At 57.3% G+C, this 16,175-nt stretch overlaps 1 protein-coding gene across 2 annotated transcripts in view; it reads right to left on the reverse strand.

The window, feature by feature from the left end:
• The window catches only part of PIEZO1 (piezo type mechanosensitive ion channel component 1 (Er blood group)), a 112,005-nt gene that overhangs the window by 50,258 nt on the left and 45,572 nt on the right, over positions 1-16,175 (reverse strand). For both annotated transcript variants that reach the window (XM_084644326.1, XM_084644325.1), the window contains exons 2-3: positions 12,275-12,370; positions 2,427-2,549 (exon numbers count right to left, since the gene is read on the reverse strand). In XM_084644326.1, coding sequence (XP_084500452.1) covers positions 2,427-2,549; positions 12,275-12,370 — 219 coding nt within the window. The remainder of the gene's footprint in view (positions 1-2,426; positions 2,550-12,274; positions 12,371-16,175) is intronic.

The following is a 16,175-nucleotide window of genomic DNA, read 5'->3' on the forward strand; positions in this document are numbered from 1 at the left end:
AACGGTCTCTCCCGCTTTGCTGCATCTTTCGCGAAAGGTCAGGTGGCTGTTTAATGGGGCACCCGCCCCGGGGCGACGCAGGCGGAGGTCTCTGTACACCGACCCCTCCCCTTGTTTGACACAGTTTGATGTAGGACACGGGGGTTACGGGAACACCTTCGGCCCATACTATCCATCAAAATGAATACAACAGGATGACCCGGGACCACCGCTCGAGGAGCCGGGAACACCAGACAGTCCCAGCTCAGCTGTCCCAAGTCCCCCACCCCAACCCGGGGCTGGAACAGAACAGGCCAGGGAGCAGGTTGTGACGAAGCGGGACTGTTCTTAATGTTTCCTCTGAATAGTGTGGGGGTGCCTCAGTTTCCCCAATGCAGTTCTTAAGTATCTAGGTGGTAGGATAAGGGTGTATGATCGTTGCAGAGCACTAGAGGGCAGGTGTGTGCAGGGGTCAGGACACAGAGAATGGCCGACACCCTGTTTCCTGGCAACTGGTGGCCTGGGCCCTTCCCCCCTGCAAGGCGAGAGCTAAACGGTTGGAGAACAAAGGAATCCGGTGACCTCCTGGCCCGGGAAAGGGACAAAGCCCAGAGGAGGAGGGGCTGGAGAGAGTTTCAGTTTGGGGCTGGCTGGGGACATGGAGTGAAGGGCAGATGTGGTTGTCTGGCTCACTGCCCCCCAAAATGGACCCGGCTGAGGGGTCCTGTTCTCTGCACCTACAAGCTCTGTGTTAGACCATGTTCCTGTCGTCTAATAAACCTCTGTTTTACTGGCTGGCTGAGAGTCACGTCTGACTGTGAAGTTGGGGGGCAGGACCCTCTGGCTTTCCCAGGAGCCCCACCTGAGCGGACTCGCTGTGGGAAGCGCATGGAGGGGCAGAGGATGCTGAATGCTCCGAGGTCAGACCCAGGAAGGTGGAAGCTGTGTGCGCTGTGTGTCCTGCAGACAGGCTGCTCCCAGAGAGGAGACTGCCCCAGAGTCCTGCCTGGCTTCGTAGGGAGCAGTTCCAGAGCATCACCCGGGGACCCCGTGACACAGGTACATCTCCTTCACCTTGACAGTTCCGGGAGCCGAGCAATCGGATTGGCCAAGCACTGTCAGGTGACGCCCAGCGGACACCTATATTCTGGGTGGATTCCAAAGGAGACACACAGAGCCAAGGCCCAGGAGAAGGTGGTTTCTGGGGACAGAGGTGGCTGCACACCCCCCTCTCCCATCTTGCTCCCCTTCCTCTGCCCCCTGCCACACTGGGGAGGAAGATCTGTAGGGTCTGGGGAAGGAGGGCCCACGGGGAGCAAGACCGGGGCACTGGCTGCAGGGAGCCCCTCGCTGGGAAAGGAGGAAATTTGGGAGTAGGGGGACATTTCTCCCACTGGTTGTCCTGGCTTGCCGGGGAGTGGTTCACTGGTGTGTACTATACGCAGCCCTGACCGGCCAGGCTGTTCCCGGGGGATGGGGGGAGAGATGGCGGGAACAAGCGGCAGAAGCCAAGCCTGGCTTTCCATAAGGGAAACAATTTCCTACTGCCTCCAATTCCGCTCAGAGAAGAGGAAAGGCACTTGCCAGACCCCCCCCCCCCCCCGCTCCTCCAGAGACCAAACAGACTCCGTCTGCCATAGGCTGCGAGAGAATCCAGTATAAACAGAACTGCAGGGGCTGGAGGGCAGAGGCACACACCTGCCCCGCTCACCCCTCGGCCAGCCTGCGCCCATCTGGGGATGTTGTTCGACAAGTAAGTAAGAAACCTCTGAAAGCAAAGTGCCAGCTCTTCATGAAAGCTTGCGTTGGGCCGCAGGAGGGAGCACCTACATTTTGGGGGCATTTTGCAAGGCATTTGGAGAAGAGCAGAGGCTTGGGATAAAAATAGGGCTAACTGGAATCAATCCAGTAGCTACCACTGAGATGCAACAAATATTTACATTTGCCCCCAGAATGGGGAGGAAATGGGGTGGGAGATGGGTCCTGGAAAATCATAGATGGAATCCTCTGACAATTCCTGACCAAGGCTGGGGAAGAGTCACCCTGCCCACCAAATGCACACTTGGTCAGTCCATGATGAGTGGATGCCTGTGCAGTGCAGCTGTGATCTAGGTTGCTCAGATATCAACTCCTGCCTGGGATATTTCACAAGTAACTACAGTGCACAAGGTGGGGCAGGTAATATCTCCTTTTGGACCAACTTCTGTCAGTGAAAGAGACACGCATTCGAGCTCTTCTTCAGGTCTGGGAAAGGTGCTGAGAGCGCCCCAGCCAAACCCCAGAGGGAACAGACTGGTTCCCAGATCTGACTAGCAGAGAGGAGTGATGGGCGAAATGGGCCCAGTAACGGAGCTGGGACTGAATACGACTGACTGGGGCCAGGGGAGGAGCTCACTGAGCTGCACTGAAGAACCCCCAGCAGAGCCACATGGGGGCTCGGTACTCACAGTTCTGTCCCAGCAGCTGGCCCAGATCCGGCACAGTGTACAGGCATATCTGGAAGACCAAGTGGGCAGTGAGAAAGAGGATGCTGGTTCCCAGGAGAGCTTGGAGGAGACGACCTGTGTGCCCTAGAAGACAAAAATAACCCCCCGGTTATTAAATCCTCCTCCTGGCTCACCTCCCAGCCGAAGGCCCCAATGCTTTTTACACTGCGGCCAGCATCCTTGTTTCACAGACGGGGAGAGAGAGAAGCTGGGTGACTTGCCCAAGGCTCTGCACCAAGACAGTGGCAGAGTTGGGATGAGAACCCCAGTCCCCCCTGCTCTAACCACTACACCCCACAATGTGGGTGATGTTTCCAGTGCCAGAGAATGATTGCATCTCCCACAAACGCTTCGCCAGCTGCGTACAGGGAACCTGACCCACTGCTGTGCAAACGCAGGCCTCCCCCCGGCAAGCAACTCCATCAGCTCAACCGCTGGAGGGGCTCAGCGCACGCCATGCTCTAGCTGTGTCGGACTGGGCCGGAGGCGGCTACGTTATTCCTGCATTCCAGCAGCCTGCTCGGACACCAGCATCCTAGCCAGCCCCAGCTGCGGTTGGTGCACTGCTCCCCGACGCACATTCCCTTCACAGCATCACAGACTGGGAGCAACACGCACACAGCTTCTGTATCGAGAGCCCCTACCTGGTCTGGGGTCTCTCAAGCCCCACCCACATGGCACTCCTCACACTGACCACCCGGGGGCACAGTCAGAGCACACTCCCCACCCTGTCCTCTGCAAGCTGGGTCCCTGTGTCTGTCCTCACACCCAAGGGGTTGGGAGAAGCAGCCTCCAAACCTTCCAAGGTTGGTTGACCCAGGAATGTGTCACCCTGCATGCTATCGGAGGAACGTCCCTTCCGCCCCTTGGCATCAGGAGGGCTATGTCCCAGGAGAGTCCAGCCGGACCCACCCAGAGAGGGCCGGGGCCCCCTTCCCAACAGATGCCCACGCTTGAGGGGCCTGCATCTCCCCGCCCCAGGCCTCCTGGGATTTCTCCCTGCAGAATGGCAGGGGCAGGATCGGCAGGGACCATTCCATCACCAGGAGCAGAGAGGAGTGCAGATCTGTGGGAGGAAGGGAGGGAGGCTGTCACAATCCTGGGAGATATCCACACACCGGTCAGATGGCACGGTGGGGCCATGGTGCCCAAGCAGCCGTCCCCCATTCCAGGAACAGCTGCAGCCAATCAGGACAGGGCAATCCGGGGAATATGCCAGGGAGGACTTTGTTCTTAGTGGGGCCCACAGCTGAAAGAGACAGCGTGAGACTATCAGGACCGAGGCGAAAGATAGACCTGGTGTGATGTCTGGAAGCAGGATGGGAGTTGGGGAGTGGGAGGTGGGGACGGCTTATGACGTCCCATAGGGATCAGCCTAGAGTAAATTCCAAGTGCTTCTACCTGGAAACAAACAGGCAGAAGAGTGTCCACACCAGCCCTGCAAAGGTGCTAGCAGCCTCAAGTTATTAGCAAAGGATTCCTCCAAGGCAACTCTAGCAAAGTCACACTCTTAGACCAGAATCAGGAAGGCCCCCGGGGGCTCATTTAAACACAGACCCACTGAAGGAGGCGGTGGGAAACAAAAGGTCCCTTCTGGGAGAGATTCCCTTGGGAGCAGAGATTCCCACGCGAGGCAGACGGGGGAGAACTAACCCTTCTCCTCACTAGCAAGATGGGGAACATGACTGGCGCGGTCTGCCAGGCCATGGGAAGATGTGGGTGGGGCGGTCACAGAGCCCGCCAGGCCCTCTGCTTTGGCGCAGGGTAGCCCAGACCACAGCAAGAGCAGCACCAACGTCCAGGCCTCCCCCAGGAGTTGGGGGCTAGATGCTGTCCCCTGAAGGCCTTTGGTGGGCAGGGATCGTGCCCTCACGTGCCCGTTAACCCCAGCGGAGTCTGCCCGGTGCACACTGATATTGCACCCCCAGGCAGTATCTTTGGGACCACTGAATCAAATCTCTGAATGGCTCATGACGGGCTATGCTCTGCCCCGGGGATGGGGACCACAGCTCCTCCAGAAACTCAGAACAGCTGGGGTTGGGGGGTGATTAAGGTGAGTCACTGACACTAGCCAGCCCTGGAGAGGAACCCCCCAGCGAGGTTTCATAGACTGGTCAGGCTGGGTTTTCCCAAGACTCAGAGACAAAGAAAGGGCTTTTGGTGTAAAAAAGATGAGCTTGAACTGACTCAGGGCCTTCTTTCTGTGCCAGCGACCAGACTGGGCCTTCTGTCCATGGGGGCCCAACCCAGGGGGAAGGGCTGGAAAGACTTGGGCCTGCTAGGGCTCCAGAAGGCTCACGGGGGACCTCGAGCTTGCGTCCAGGAACCTTTATGGTTAACAAGCTTAGAAAGAGCTGGGGGTAACTGCCGGCACTAGAGAAAGCGAAGCGCAGAGGCTGGCTGCTAGGCAGACGGGCTTGCTGGGGGTAGCAGTGCATGGCAGGAGCTGGGCAGCCTAACCCCTGGTCAGGAGGGTGTGGGACATGCCCTGCCCATAGACAAGTGACGGCCGGAGGCCTGAGACCTAATTGGTCACCCCTGGAGCTGAGGGTCTCAACACCAACCCCCATCACTATGACTGGCTGAATCCACACAAGAGGGGGATGGGATCCCCTGCCTTGGGAAACCAAGAGGGGAATGAACCCTGGATCTCGGGGGGTGTCATGCAGATCCCTACTTCCTCCCCAGGCTCCTACATTAACTGATGGGACACCATATGACTGGCCGAGTCTCTCTCTCTCTCACACTCACACACACACACACACACGGCTGACAGTTCCCACACCCACTTCATCGGCCCACGAAGGACTTTACTGTGTACACCCTTTCACAGCCTTTGTGCACCCCCAGCACAGCTCTACCTGCGTAAGGATCGGTCCCATTTGCACACACGCAGCCAGCCCTGTCCAGCTGCAATGCTGGAGGAGTCAGACACACTCTCACAAAGCAAACAGCTCAGAGAAACAACTCCTGCCCCACACACCACTAGAGAGCACCAGCTCTCGGGCAGGCTGGGAAGGGCACACCCCTGTGCGGGGCACAGCAGCCACAGCCAGCCCGGGCAATGTGGGCTATGCAAAGTGATCAGTTTACATCTGAAATGAAACTGGACCTCCCTTTGGTTCTGCTCCAGCTTAGAGACGGGGCCAAACCCCGAGGCCCCGAGTTTTGGGTATTCAACAGCCAAACCAAGATTGTGTAATTCTCAATCAGATCCTTTTCAGTGGCTCACAGCCACGCCACTTCATACAGAGCACCAGCCGTGAGGACTCAATCCTGCATGGGGCTGAGTGCTCCGACCCAACCCAGCAAAGCTTAGACATGTGCTTGATGTCAATGGGGTGTTGTGCCCTGCTGGATCGGGGCAGAGTGCTCTGCACATAGCAGGATCAAGCCAGCAGAGAGGATGGCTTGAAGGAGAATCCCCGTACCTCCCGCAGGAACCTCGGGCTCCCCTGGGGGAACTCAGTCAGACACTTGTGCTAGGGGTCACCCCTTCCGAGGGTCTCTCCTGTAGGAGGCCACGTCACAATGCAATGCCGGCGGGGACTGTCTCGTCTTCTCCCAGCCATGGGGCAACTATGACTTCCCTTGAAGAGGGGACCTGCAAATACTTCAGACCAGCGGCATGAGCCAGATGCCCCAAACAGCCTGGAAAGAACAGGGCACAGGGGGGGACATTCTCCCATTCCTGCCAGCCACCACCTTCTCTTCTACATGCACCGGGATGCACTGTGCCAGCTGCTGAGCACATCCCAGCTCCAGGCGGAGCACAGAACCGGCGCTCCGGGGGCGGGAGAGGGAGCTAAGAGGGGCCAGCGCTCGGTGTGCATATGTTCAGTTTTAAAATGCATGTGCAATTGCACTTCTGTATCTGTGCACCGTGACCACAGTGATGTGCACAAACCAGGCCAGCTGAGGTGCATGTGGAGGGAGATTTAGCAATTTGCACACACCATCGCGGTCCCACACATATAAATTAGACACCGAATCACCAAAATAAAGCAAAAATCCAGCAGTCCATGCCCAGGCTTTACGCTGGGGGTATGTTTGTGCTGGGGCAGGGAGAGAAGCTGGGGATTAGATGCTGGGCCCACGGATTGAGTCCCCAGTGCTGCGTTTTTCCTCTCTACTCTCAGCACAAAGGGACCTTTGGAAGTGGACGATGAACATCGCCCCGCCCATGCTGTCCCATCTGGGGCAGCCCCATTGATTCCATACAGCAGGTTGGGTGCCAAGAGCAGGAAGGTTTAGGTAAAAATCCCCTCTCTCCCTCCCACTGCTTCGCTGCTTTGACACCAGGATCTCACAGGGCTCAATGGACATTCATGAGTTAAACTCAGCATGACTGGTCATGCTGGGAAGAGCTATCATCCCCCCCCTACAGATGGGGAAGTGAGGCACAGGGTCAGACATGGGGCATGGGTTAGAGCCAGGACACAAAGAAGGAGAAAACGCCCCCAAACGGCCGGTGTGCTATCCGGGACAGCCGCTGGCAAAGGTGACGGGCAGCGGGATACGGAGCCTCACAGCTCTGCAAAGCCAGTGCCAACCCTGCCGGGTGCAGCAGTCACGACCCAGTAGCTGGGGTCCCATGGGAAACAAGCTGGTGGGTCCTGTGGGGGGGGGGGCAAATCCCTGGGGTGATACCACCCCAAATGCCCCCCAGTGGGCAGTCTCAGGGACCTCCCCTCTTGCTTAAATGAAACCCCTGGGCCCAGCTGGCCCTGACAAAGGGGAGCTGCCCAAGGATCCAGGCTCCCCTCCTCACCCCACCGCACCTTCCTCTGCCTGGGGCCTGCAGAAATGAAACCCAGCTGGGCTCCTGTGGCCTGCCAGGGATGGCTCTTCTCCCCACCCCCGTTCACTGCAGGCTGCGGCCCTGGCTCAAGCCAGCCTGGAATTTTCCAATCGTGAGCCACAAGGTAGCCAATAACTTCAACCCCCCCACACCCTCGATAATAACCCCAGTCAAATCTTCCACCAGATGCTGCTAAGCCCCTTGTGCTCACACACGCCTCATAAATCCAAGGATGCCAGACTTGGGGGGGCTCACATTTTCCTCTCCCAGCTGGAAAGAGAGATCCCGGGAGGGGAGGGAGAACTGGCCCGTCCAAAGTCTCACTCAGTGATGATGATCCTTTACTGTAAGTCAGCTCTGCGGCTCGCCGGAGAGAGCTGGGTTCGGATGGCATGAAAGCCATGAAATATTCAGGGGCAGAAGCTTTTAGTGGTGGCAAACGAGGGAGGCCAGTTCTGATTATGGATCTTTTAATTGTTGCAGGGGGCGGGCGGTCCTGGGGCCCGATCCAGACGGGCTCCGGCAGCAGGGCGGCCCCAGTGCCAGCTCTCGGAGGAGGGGCGGCCCGCTCGCCACACCCCAAAGCCCTGCCAGCTGCCCCAAAGCCATGGCACTGCCAACCTCTCCCCCTGTGGGAGGCACTGCCTGCCCGCCTGCGGTGGGTCTCCCTACGCCGGAGGCCCCCAGCAGCTCCCACCAGCCCAGCCATGGACGGCCCCCAGGAGATGCTGAACAGCTGATCTCATGGGGCTCCTGCTGCAGCCAGCCCCCACCCCGCCCCGCATGCCCCTCTGCTCCTGCGGCGAGCACGGCGAGGCAGGGGGGCTGACTCGCAGCATCTCCCTCCTCCCTGGATGGATGCAGCTCGGCTCTGAGGTTTCTGGTTAATAAGCCTGGTGTTTGGACCCAGCCATTTCAGAGCAAGAGGCCTATTCATAGCACGGCCGGGCTATAATTAACAGCAGTGCTACTGCCCAGGAACCACCAGGAGACTAGAGTCCCCAAGCTGCCCAGCCTGGGGGAAACCACAAAGGAAGGAGAGAAGGTGCCCACTTTAGAACAGCTCACGCCCCCCTCGCCCTAAAAATAACCCCCACAGACTGAGAAACCCAGGTCTCTCAGCCTCAGAGCTACCCACCCTGCTCAGTCACGGGGGCATGGCGCTCCAGCCCCCTCCCCGGGGGACACCACACTCCTGCCACTCCTGGAGTCTGGGTCTCGACTGCCCCTCCTCTCCTCTGCATGTCAAACATCTGGGGGCAGTGCCTGATGGTATCGTCGGGCAAGGGAAGGCTTCTGCCCACAGCAAGGTGCTGCCAGCCTGGAGATAAAGCTCTGAGGGCCTGCCCAGTGCCCAGGAAGTGAGCTTGCTTCCCCCAGGGTGAGCCCCAGTGGGGGAGGCATTGGGGCAGCAGAGTTAATATCAGGGGCTCCCAGAGGTGAGCTCTGAACTCCGAGGATGGGTCCTGCCCCAGGATGAATGGCGCCAGGGGAGCCCCTGCTGCTTGCCTGAGTCCAGTCTGCCCCAGCACCCCTCCCGTCAGAGCAGACAAAGCTCCCATGCCCACCCAGAGCCGCTGGCCAAGAGACTAACTGGTCTTTGGCAGACACTGGTGCCAATGCTATACCGTGGCACACCTCACCAGGACCCAGGCTGTTCGCACAGGCAGATCTGGATAGCCGTTTGGCTGCAGTCACGGCTCCGAGCGGGACCACGAGAGGGGTGCAGGACAGTGAGGGCAGGCCAGGGCTGACACTAGAGAAAGAAGGACCCATAATTCCCTGGTGGTGCAGGCCAGTGCGGGCAGGAGTGGTATCCTGGGCGTGCAGATGGGGTTCAGACCCTCTTCTCTAATCCTGCTCCCAGCAGGCGGAGAACGAGGAGCCATGGGTCAGTGCTGGGGCCGGTTAAACCCCGAGTGCTGCGTGAGCAAGTCGCCCCTCTCCAGCAATTCGCCAGCTTGAAGAGCCAGGACTCCCCACGGACACGCTGGTGCCCCCCATTCCCCGGGGCAGCAGCCAGTGGTGCTGGGGTCACGATGGTACAAAGAGCCATGGCTGCGTCACCTCGGCTGGCCCTAGGGCTAAGACAGGGCTCTTCCTGGCAGGGAGCCTACAGTGATTGAACCCTCTATTTATAAGCGACTCTTCCCTTGGGCCCCACTCCACAGTCCTGTCCCAGAGAGCCAGGCTCTCTGTTCCTTTGATGACATATCATCCCATTGCTCCCAGCTCGATTCCAATTCCTCTCCTCTGGGATCCTGCCCGGTCCCTCCCCGAGCAGCCGAAGGACATGCACGGATGGACTTTTTACCCTTGTCTCCCCAGTCGAGCCTCCGTCCCTTCAGCATTCTTGTGGATCTTCTCTGAGCTGGCTCCAGTTCACTGACATCTCTCTGGCACGGAGGGCCCCGGAGCTGGACGCCACATGCCAGGTGCGCTCTCAGCAGCCACGTGGAGAGGGATTATCGCCTGGCGACTCTGGGATACCCCATCTCCACAGTGCTAACAAGGCAGCGGATTCTCTCACGATCCCCTGGCTCTGCAAACCCCAAGCCAGCCGGCTGCCTGCCACTGCCCCCAAAAGCTGATTTAGTCAGGGCTGCTATGCAGCCATCTCTCCTGAAATGCCCATCAGGAGCTGTTCGAGCTAGCCAGCAGCGACACACGGGGCCAGCGTGGGGAGCAGAGCCCCCTAGGATGGGAGTGCTTGCAGCACCCTTCATAAGGGAGGGATCCTGGCTGAGTCATCACATGCCTTCTGCTGCCTCCCCCAGCTTGGGCTGTGGTTCAAAGCCACAATCTGGCCTCCACGCAGGAGTCGGCCTGCAGAAGAAAGGACAGTGGCTCAGGCCAGGCACTGCAGCGAGAGGGGAAGCAGGAAGGATTTTGCATCCAAACCATCTCCAGAGCCTTTCCCACCCCAGGGGTCCCAGTCACTTTCAGGGAGATGGACGATGCTGGTGCACAGGCAGGCGTGGCAGGTGTCCGGCTCTTAGTTGCAGACTCGCGTCAGCGCTCTCAGGAAGAGGCAGAACGGCCAGGACAATCGTCCCCAGCGGAACTTGGGATCTTTTACTTCCACTGGAACACTAGTTCTCCGTCATGTCTCCCCTCTAGCACCACCGCTGCCTCCCCTGGGCTGCCCGGCAGCACCAGCAAGAGGCTCAAGGCCTAGTGTGGGACTGGAACCCACAACCTTGTGGCTCAGAGGTGAGCCGCCATGGCAGCTACCCTCAAGCGTGGTTTGTATCAGCAATCGAAGCAAAACTCAAGAAAAGCAACCACTCCTCCAGACTGTGGGGGCACCACAGGGCAGGGCCCGGGCACCGAGCTAGAGCACAAGATTATCTCGGCGCTTCACTGACTCGTCCACACTGTCTCCATTCGCTTTCCCTGCCACTGCTGATTCACACGCGTCTGTGCCCAAGGTCTCCTTTAGAACCAGCCCCTGCTCCAGTGAGGACCCAGTCCCACTGCATGCCAAGTGCAAATATCCACCCTGAGAGCAGTACATAAAGTAATGAATGGGAGGGGGAGCAGCACCTTCTTGTCTTTGGGCTATGGGATGGGTAGAGCAGGGGACCCGAAGAAATTAAAAGATGGAAAATTCAAAACCAACAGAGATAAATAGTTCTTCACCCCATGCAAAACTAGACTGTGGAACTCACTGCCACAGGAAGTCACTGAGGCAAAGGGTTTAGCATGATTCAAAAAGGGATAGACATTTCTATGGAGAACTAGAATATCCATTATACAAAGGATCAGAATTCTGGCAGGGATATTAAGCCTCCTGCTTCAGTGCTTAAGCCAGCCTCTAACTATTAGAGACCAGACTGAGACATAACGTGGGGCCGGCTTATCCCACACCTGCCTACGGCTGAGTTCTTCCACCTCCTTCTGCAGCCTCTGGGGTGCGCTGCTGTCAAAGACAGGACTTTGGACCAGATGGACCTGGGGTCTGATCCAGTCTGGCAAGTCCTGTGTTCAGGCCCCAAAAGGCAAGCTAGCAATGTGGGCTGTGTCCAGGAGACAGGGAGATTATCTCCAAGCCATGTCTGAGTTGCCTTGTGGCCTTTAGCCCATTCCCAGTTAGAGAGGCAGCATGAATACGGATGAATAAGGTCATAATGAATAGCATCTGTGTGTGCTACTGCCCTCTACTGCACGGAATCAGAACTGCTCAGCTGTGTGCCATAGGCTCAATACTGCTAGCAGCTAAGGGAGATTCTCCTTCAGCTCAAGAGGCAGAGCCCTGAGCTTTGGATGCAGGAGTTCCTGTGCCCTGTGCCTGCTGTCAGGAAGTTCTCAGTGGGCCTGGAGTGCAGCCCGATGACAAGTGAGCAGTTCCAGGTGGGCTGACTTGCTATAATACACAGCACTGAGGATGTTTTTCATGGGTGCATCTCACAGTATTAGAGAGAGGGGGAGTTTCCTTCTCGCCCATTCGACAGCTGCGAAGGCTGAGGCACAGCACTGGGACAGGGTGCGCCCACGGCTGCGGAACCAGGACTGCTAATATTCAGTCTCACGCTCTAGCCGCTGAGCAACGCTGCCTCCCCCAACTCCAGCCTGGCTTTCCAGGGGTGGAGAATACCACAGCAGCTGAGTGATGGGACTGTTCCTGTTAAAACCCAGGACACTTCTCAGGGTGGGGCCTGCGCTCTGGCTGCCCAGGCCAGGAAGGATTTTATGGCTTGTATCCAGGACAGGAACTCGCTCCGGCGCTAGGCCAGGAGCCCTGCTGGAGAGAGCACGCCAGCTCCCAGAGCAATGCCCCTTGGAAGCACAGCAGTCTCCCCGTGACTGCAGCTGGCATCTCCCTCCAGAGACTGTCACTTGGCAGGTCGCTGCCCCCCAATCTCAGTCACCATCAGCCAGGACAGAGCGAGGAGAGCAGGCGTGGAGGGTGGGGAGAGGGCAAACCTTCAGGGATCGTATGGCGAAGGGAAAAGTGCCGTGTCCAGAGCCTGTGGAGGCGAGAGCCGCGGCAGCCCTCGGCCCTTACCTTTGATGGTGTGTTCAGTGGGTCCCAGGGACCACGGCAGCAGCAACAGGTAGAGCAGGTACATGAGCGAGAGGGCATTGAACCGGAACACGCAAGCTGGGGAGAGAGGCAAAGGGAGGCGGGTTAGAGATCTGGGGCGCCCCGGGGCAGGACGCCCCGTGGCCCCCGCTGCTGCAGGGTCCCCTAGGCAGCTGGGAGCGACTTGTAGAACAAGCCCACTGGCTGTGGGGAATCATTCCCCCCCATCTCCACCCCGGGCAGAGCTCTTCATTACTCGGTCCAGGAATCGAGGCCTCGCTGCAGCACAAGGCCTGTGCCTTCAGGCAGCAAGAACCCAGATCACCTCCTCCTGGGGGACCCACACAGCGTCAAGGCACCGACAAGCTACCAGCCACCGCCTGTCCCCCCAAGGAAGAGGGACCCACAGGCAGACAGGCTCTGACCTCAACCCACCTCTGGCTGCTCGCCCACTCCATATAAAAGTACCAGTTCTGACCCCAAAAGGGGGGATTCACCCCCAAATGCTTCCCGGAAAGCAGGGGCATTCCCGACACCCACCAGCATGGGGTTTCAGGACATGGGATTTGTTAAACTTTGGGTCTGCAGATTCATAATATGGGAATGTTTGGGAAGAAACTGAGGGAAGGTCCCTAGAAGAACTGAAGTTTTTGAAGTAGACTAGAAGCAGCCTGTCAAAAAACAATCCAGCCATGACCTGGTTTGGAATGTGCACCACTGCCCTCTACTGGACAGATTCAGAACTGTTCAGCCGTGTGTCATATCCCCTGTATTGGTTACAGGTTTCAGAGTAACAGCCGTGTTAGTCTGTCTTTGCAAAAAGAAAAGGAGTACTTGTGGCACCTTAGAGACTAACCAATTTATTTGAGCATGAGCTTTCGTGAGCTACAGCTCACTTCATCGGATGCATACTGTGGAAACTGCAGTAGACATTATATATACACAGAGACCATGAAACAATACCCCCTCCCACCCCCCTGTCCTGCTGGTAATAGCTTATCTAAAGTGATCATCAAGTTGGGCCATTTCCAGCACAAATCCAGGTTTTCTCACCCTCTGCCCCCCCACACACAAACTCACTCTCCTGCTGGTAATAGCCCATCCAAAGTGACCACTCTCTTCACAATGTGTATGATAATCAAGGTGGGTCATTTCCAGCACAAATCCAGGTTCTCTCACTCCCTCACCCCCCTCCAAAAACCACACACACAAACTCACTCTCCTGCTGGGGGCGGAGGGTGAGAAAACCTGGATTTGTGCTGGAAATGGCCCAACTTGATGATCACTTTAGATAAGCTATTACCAGCAGGACAGTGGGGTGGGAGGAGGTATTGTTTCATGGTCTCTGTGTGTATATAATGTCTTCTGCAGTTTCCACGGTATGCATCCGATGAAGTGAGCTGTAGCTCACGAAAGCTCATGCTCAAATAAATTGGTTAGTCTCTAAGGTGCCAGGAAAAGTCCTCCTTTTCTTTTTGTATTGGTTACAGAACTTCTCCCTTTAGCTGCAGCACTAAGGCCGGTGTGTCTGGAGCTGCAGAGCTCCAGCCCCACCATCACCCTGCTGTGGCATAGCCCTGCTGTGCAGCATGGAGAGGACTGAAGCTCCCAGGCAGCCACAGGGCTAATACGATATTCAACCGTTACATGGCGTTTTACACGTTTTAACAAAGGCCAAGTCTCCCCCAGAGGCAGAGCAGCATCAGGGCTGGGAGTAGAACGCAGGAGTTCATGGCTCCCAGCTCAGGGGTCTGGCCACTAGACCATGCCTAACTCCCAGCACACCTGACCCTGCATTTCAAGGTGCGGGGGAAGAGAGACGCAGCAGGGGCCTCACACAGCCACCCCTCTGGAGAGCTCCAGCCCCGCCCCAGCCAGCGAGGGGGCTGAAGGGTGGCTTCGCCCTTCTAAGACCCTGCCCCCAGTGTGTTTCCAAGTCTGGTTCTTCACACCATTTAGTTTGCTCCACAAGACGGAATCTCTACGGGACCCCTCCTCACTCACACACACCCTATTCCCAGCCTTGACCCCTTCTCTTCGAGCTCCCTGCTCATCCCCTGGGGGACCCAGCCTCCAATCGGACCTGGCACGCTGGGAAACCCTCTTGTTCGCTCATGCGCCCAAAAGGGACGCTCTGAAGCTGGACCATCATCAGCGGGGAGGGAGACGTGCTTCCCATGTCGGGCAAAACCCCTGCGTGGGAGAGTCCTGCAGGAGGGAGTCAGGATCCATACCGCTGGACAAGAGTCAGCGTTTTTGTGATCCAGTTCCCAGGGTTTCCTACCTCCCCAAAAACTTAGCCCCTCCTGCCTCCCTGTCACTTCACACCAGAGGCTTAGCCCTTAGCCTGTGGGGGGGGGGGGAACGACACACGGACGACTCCCAAACGGAAGCAGGTTCCTGTGCAGGTTTTTCCACTTGCCGTCACAGTATGGCTTTCCAGCCCGTGGGCAGGCTCTGGGACTTGCTGCCCTCCTCCCATGGCTGGGGCTTTGGCTGGGACAGATCATGGTGGAGGAGCATCCCATTTGGCCACTAGATCGGCCGGACCTTCCCTATTGGTTCCGACCCACAGGGCGACCCCAGCGTGGAATCAGCCCGTATGTTCTGGGAGGAGGCGCGCACCATACAGGCAGGATAAATCTCCACTCATTCATCCAGCCAGCACTCCCTCCCCATGGCTAGCAGCCACTGCCCTCTGGAAAAGGCGGCGACTTTCCTTCCAGTGATGCAGCCACTTCAAATACATATTTTTAAAAAAAAAAATCCTCTCAAGAAAGCGAGAGCACAAGCGTGCGAGCCAGAGCTCCGTACTGGGAGACTGTCCCAAGAAATGGTTTCAGGCCAGACTCCATTCCCCCATGCCAGGCTCAGGCTGCCAGGATTTCCCCTTTTTAAAAGAAAGTGGGCAGTCTGGTAATACAGGAACTCCTCACTTAACGCTGTAGTTCTGTTCCTGAAAAATGCGATTTTAAGCGCAACGATGTTAAGCGGATCCAATTTCCCCATAAGACTTAATGTAAATGAGGAGATAAGGTTCCAGGGATATTTTTTTCACCAGACAAAAGACTATATATATATATATATACACACACACACCCACTATAAGTTTTAAACAAACAGTGTAATACTGGTACACAGCGATGATGATTGTGAAGCTCGGTTGAGGTGGAGGAGTCATAGAATCATAGAATATCAGGGTTGGAAGGGACCCCAGAAGGTCATCTAGTCCAACCCCCTGCTCGAAGCAGGACCAATTCCCAGTTAAATCATCCCAGCCAGAGTCAGAGGGTGGGATATTTCCCAGGGAATGCCTGACTGCTAAATGATGAATTAGTGACTGGCTGAGCCCTGAGGGGTTAACACTCACACTCTACAAGGCAGCAGGAAAGGAGGGAGGGCGGACAGAGACAGAGACACACACCCTGTGTGTGTTTGAGAGATGGAGATGCACATTTCCCCTTTAAGTATGAAGAGTGGAGTCAGAAGTACACTGCCTTGTTAGATCAGCAAGCTGAGACCAGACCACAGCTCCCTCCGTCTGTGTGTCCCCCCACTCTATAGAAGATGGGGTGAGCGGGGTGCAGGAGCAGTGGGGAAGGGGATACCCTGACATTAGCCCCCCTCTTCTTCCCCTCCACCGTCCCCCCACAGCAAGCAGGAGTCTCGGGGAGCAGCTCCAAGGCAGAGGGCAGGAGCAGCACATGGCGGGGGGCGGGTAGGGAAAGCAGGACAGCTGAACTGCCAGCAACTGATAGCCTGCTGGGCCTAGGCGGGTGCTGCACAGGGGACTTAGGGGAGCAGGGAGCTGATTGGGGGCTGCCAGCCCACCCTGGTTCAAAGCCCCCACAAGCTCGCTGCAACAGGCTGCTCTTCCTGCAAG

This window comes from Lepidochelys olivacea, assembly GCF_965140295.1.
Source record: "Lepidochelys olivacea isolate rLepOli2 genome assembly, chromosome: 12".
NCBI lineage: Eukaryota > Metazoa > Chordata > Testudines > Cheloniidae > Lepidochelys > Lepidochelys olivacea.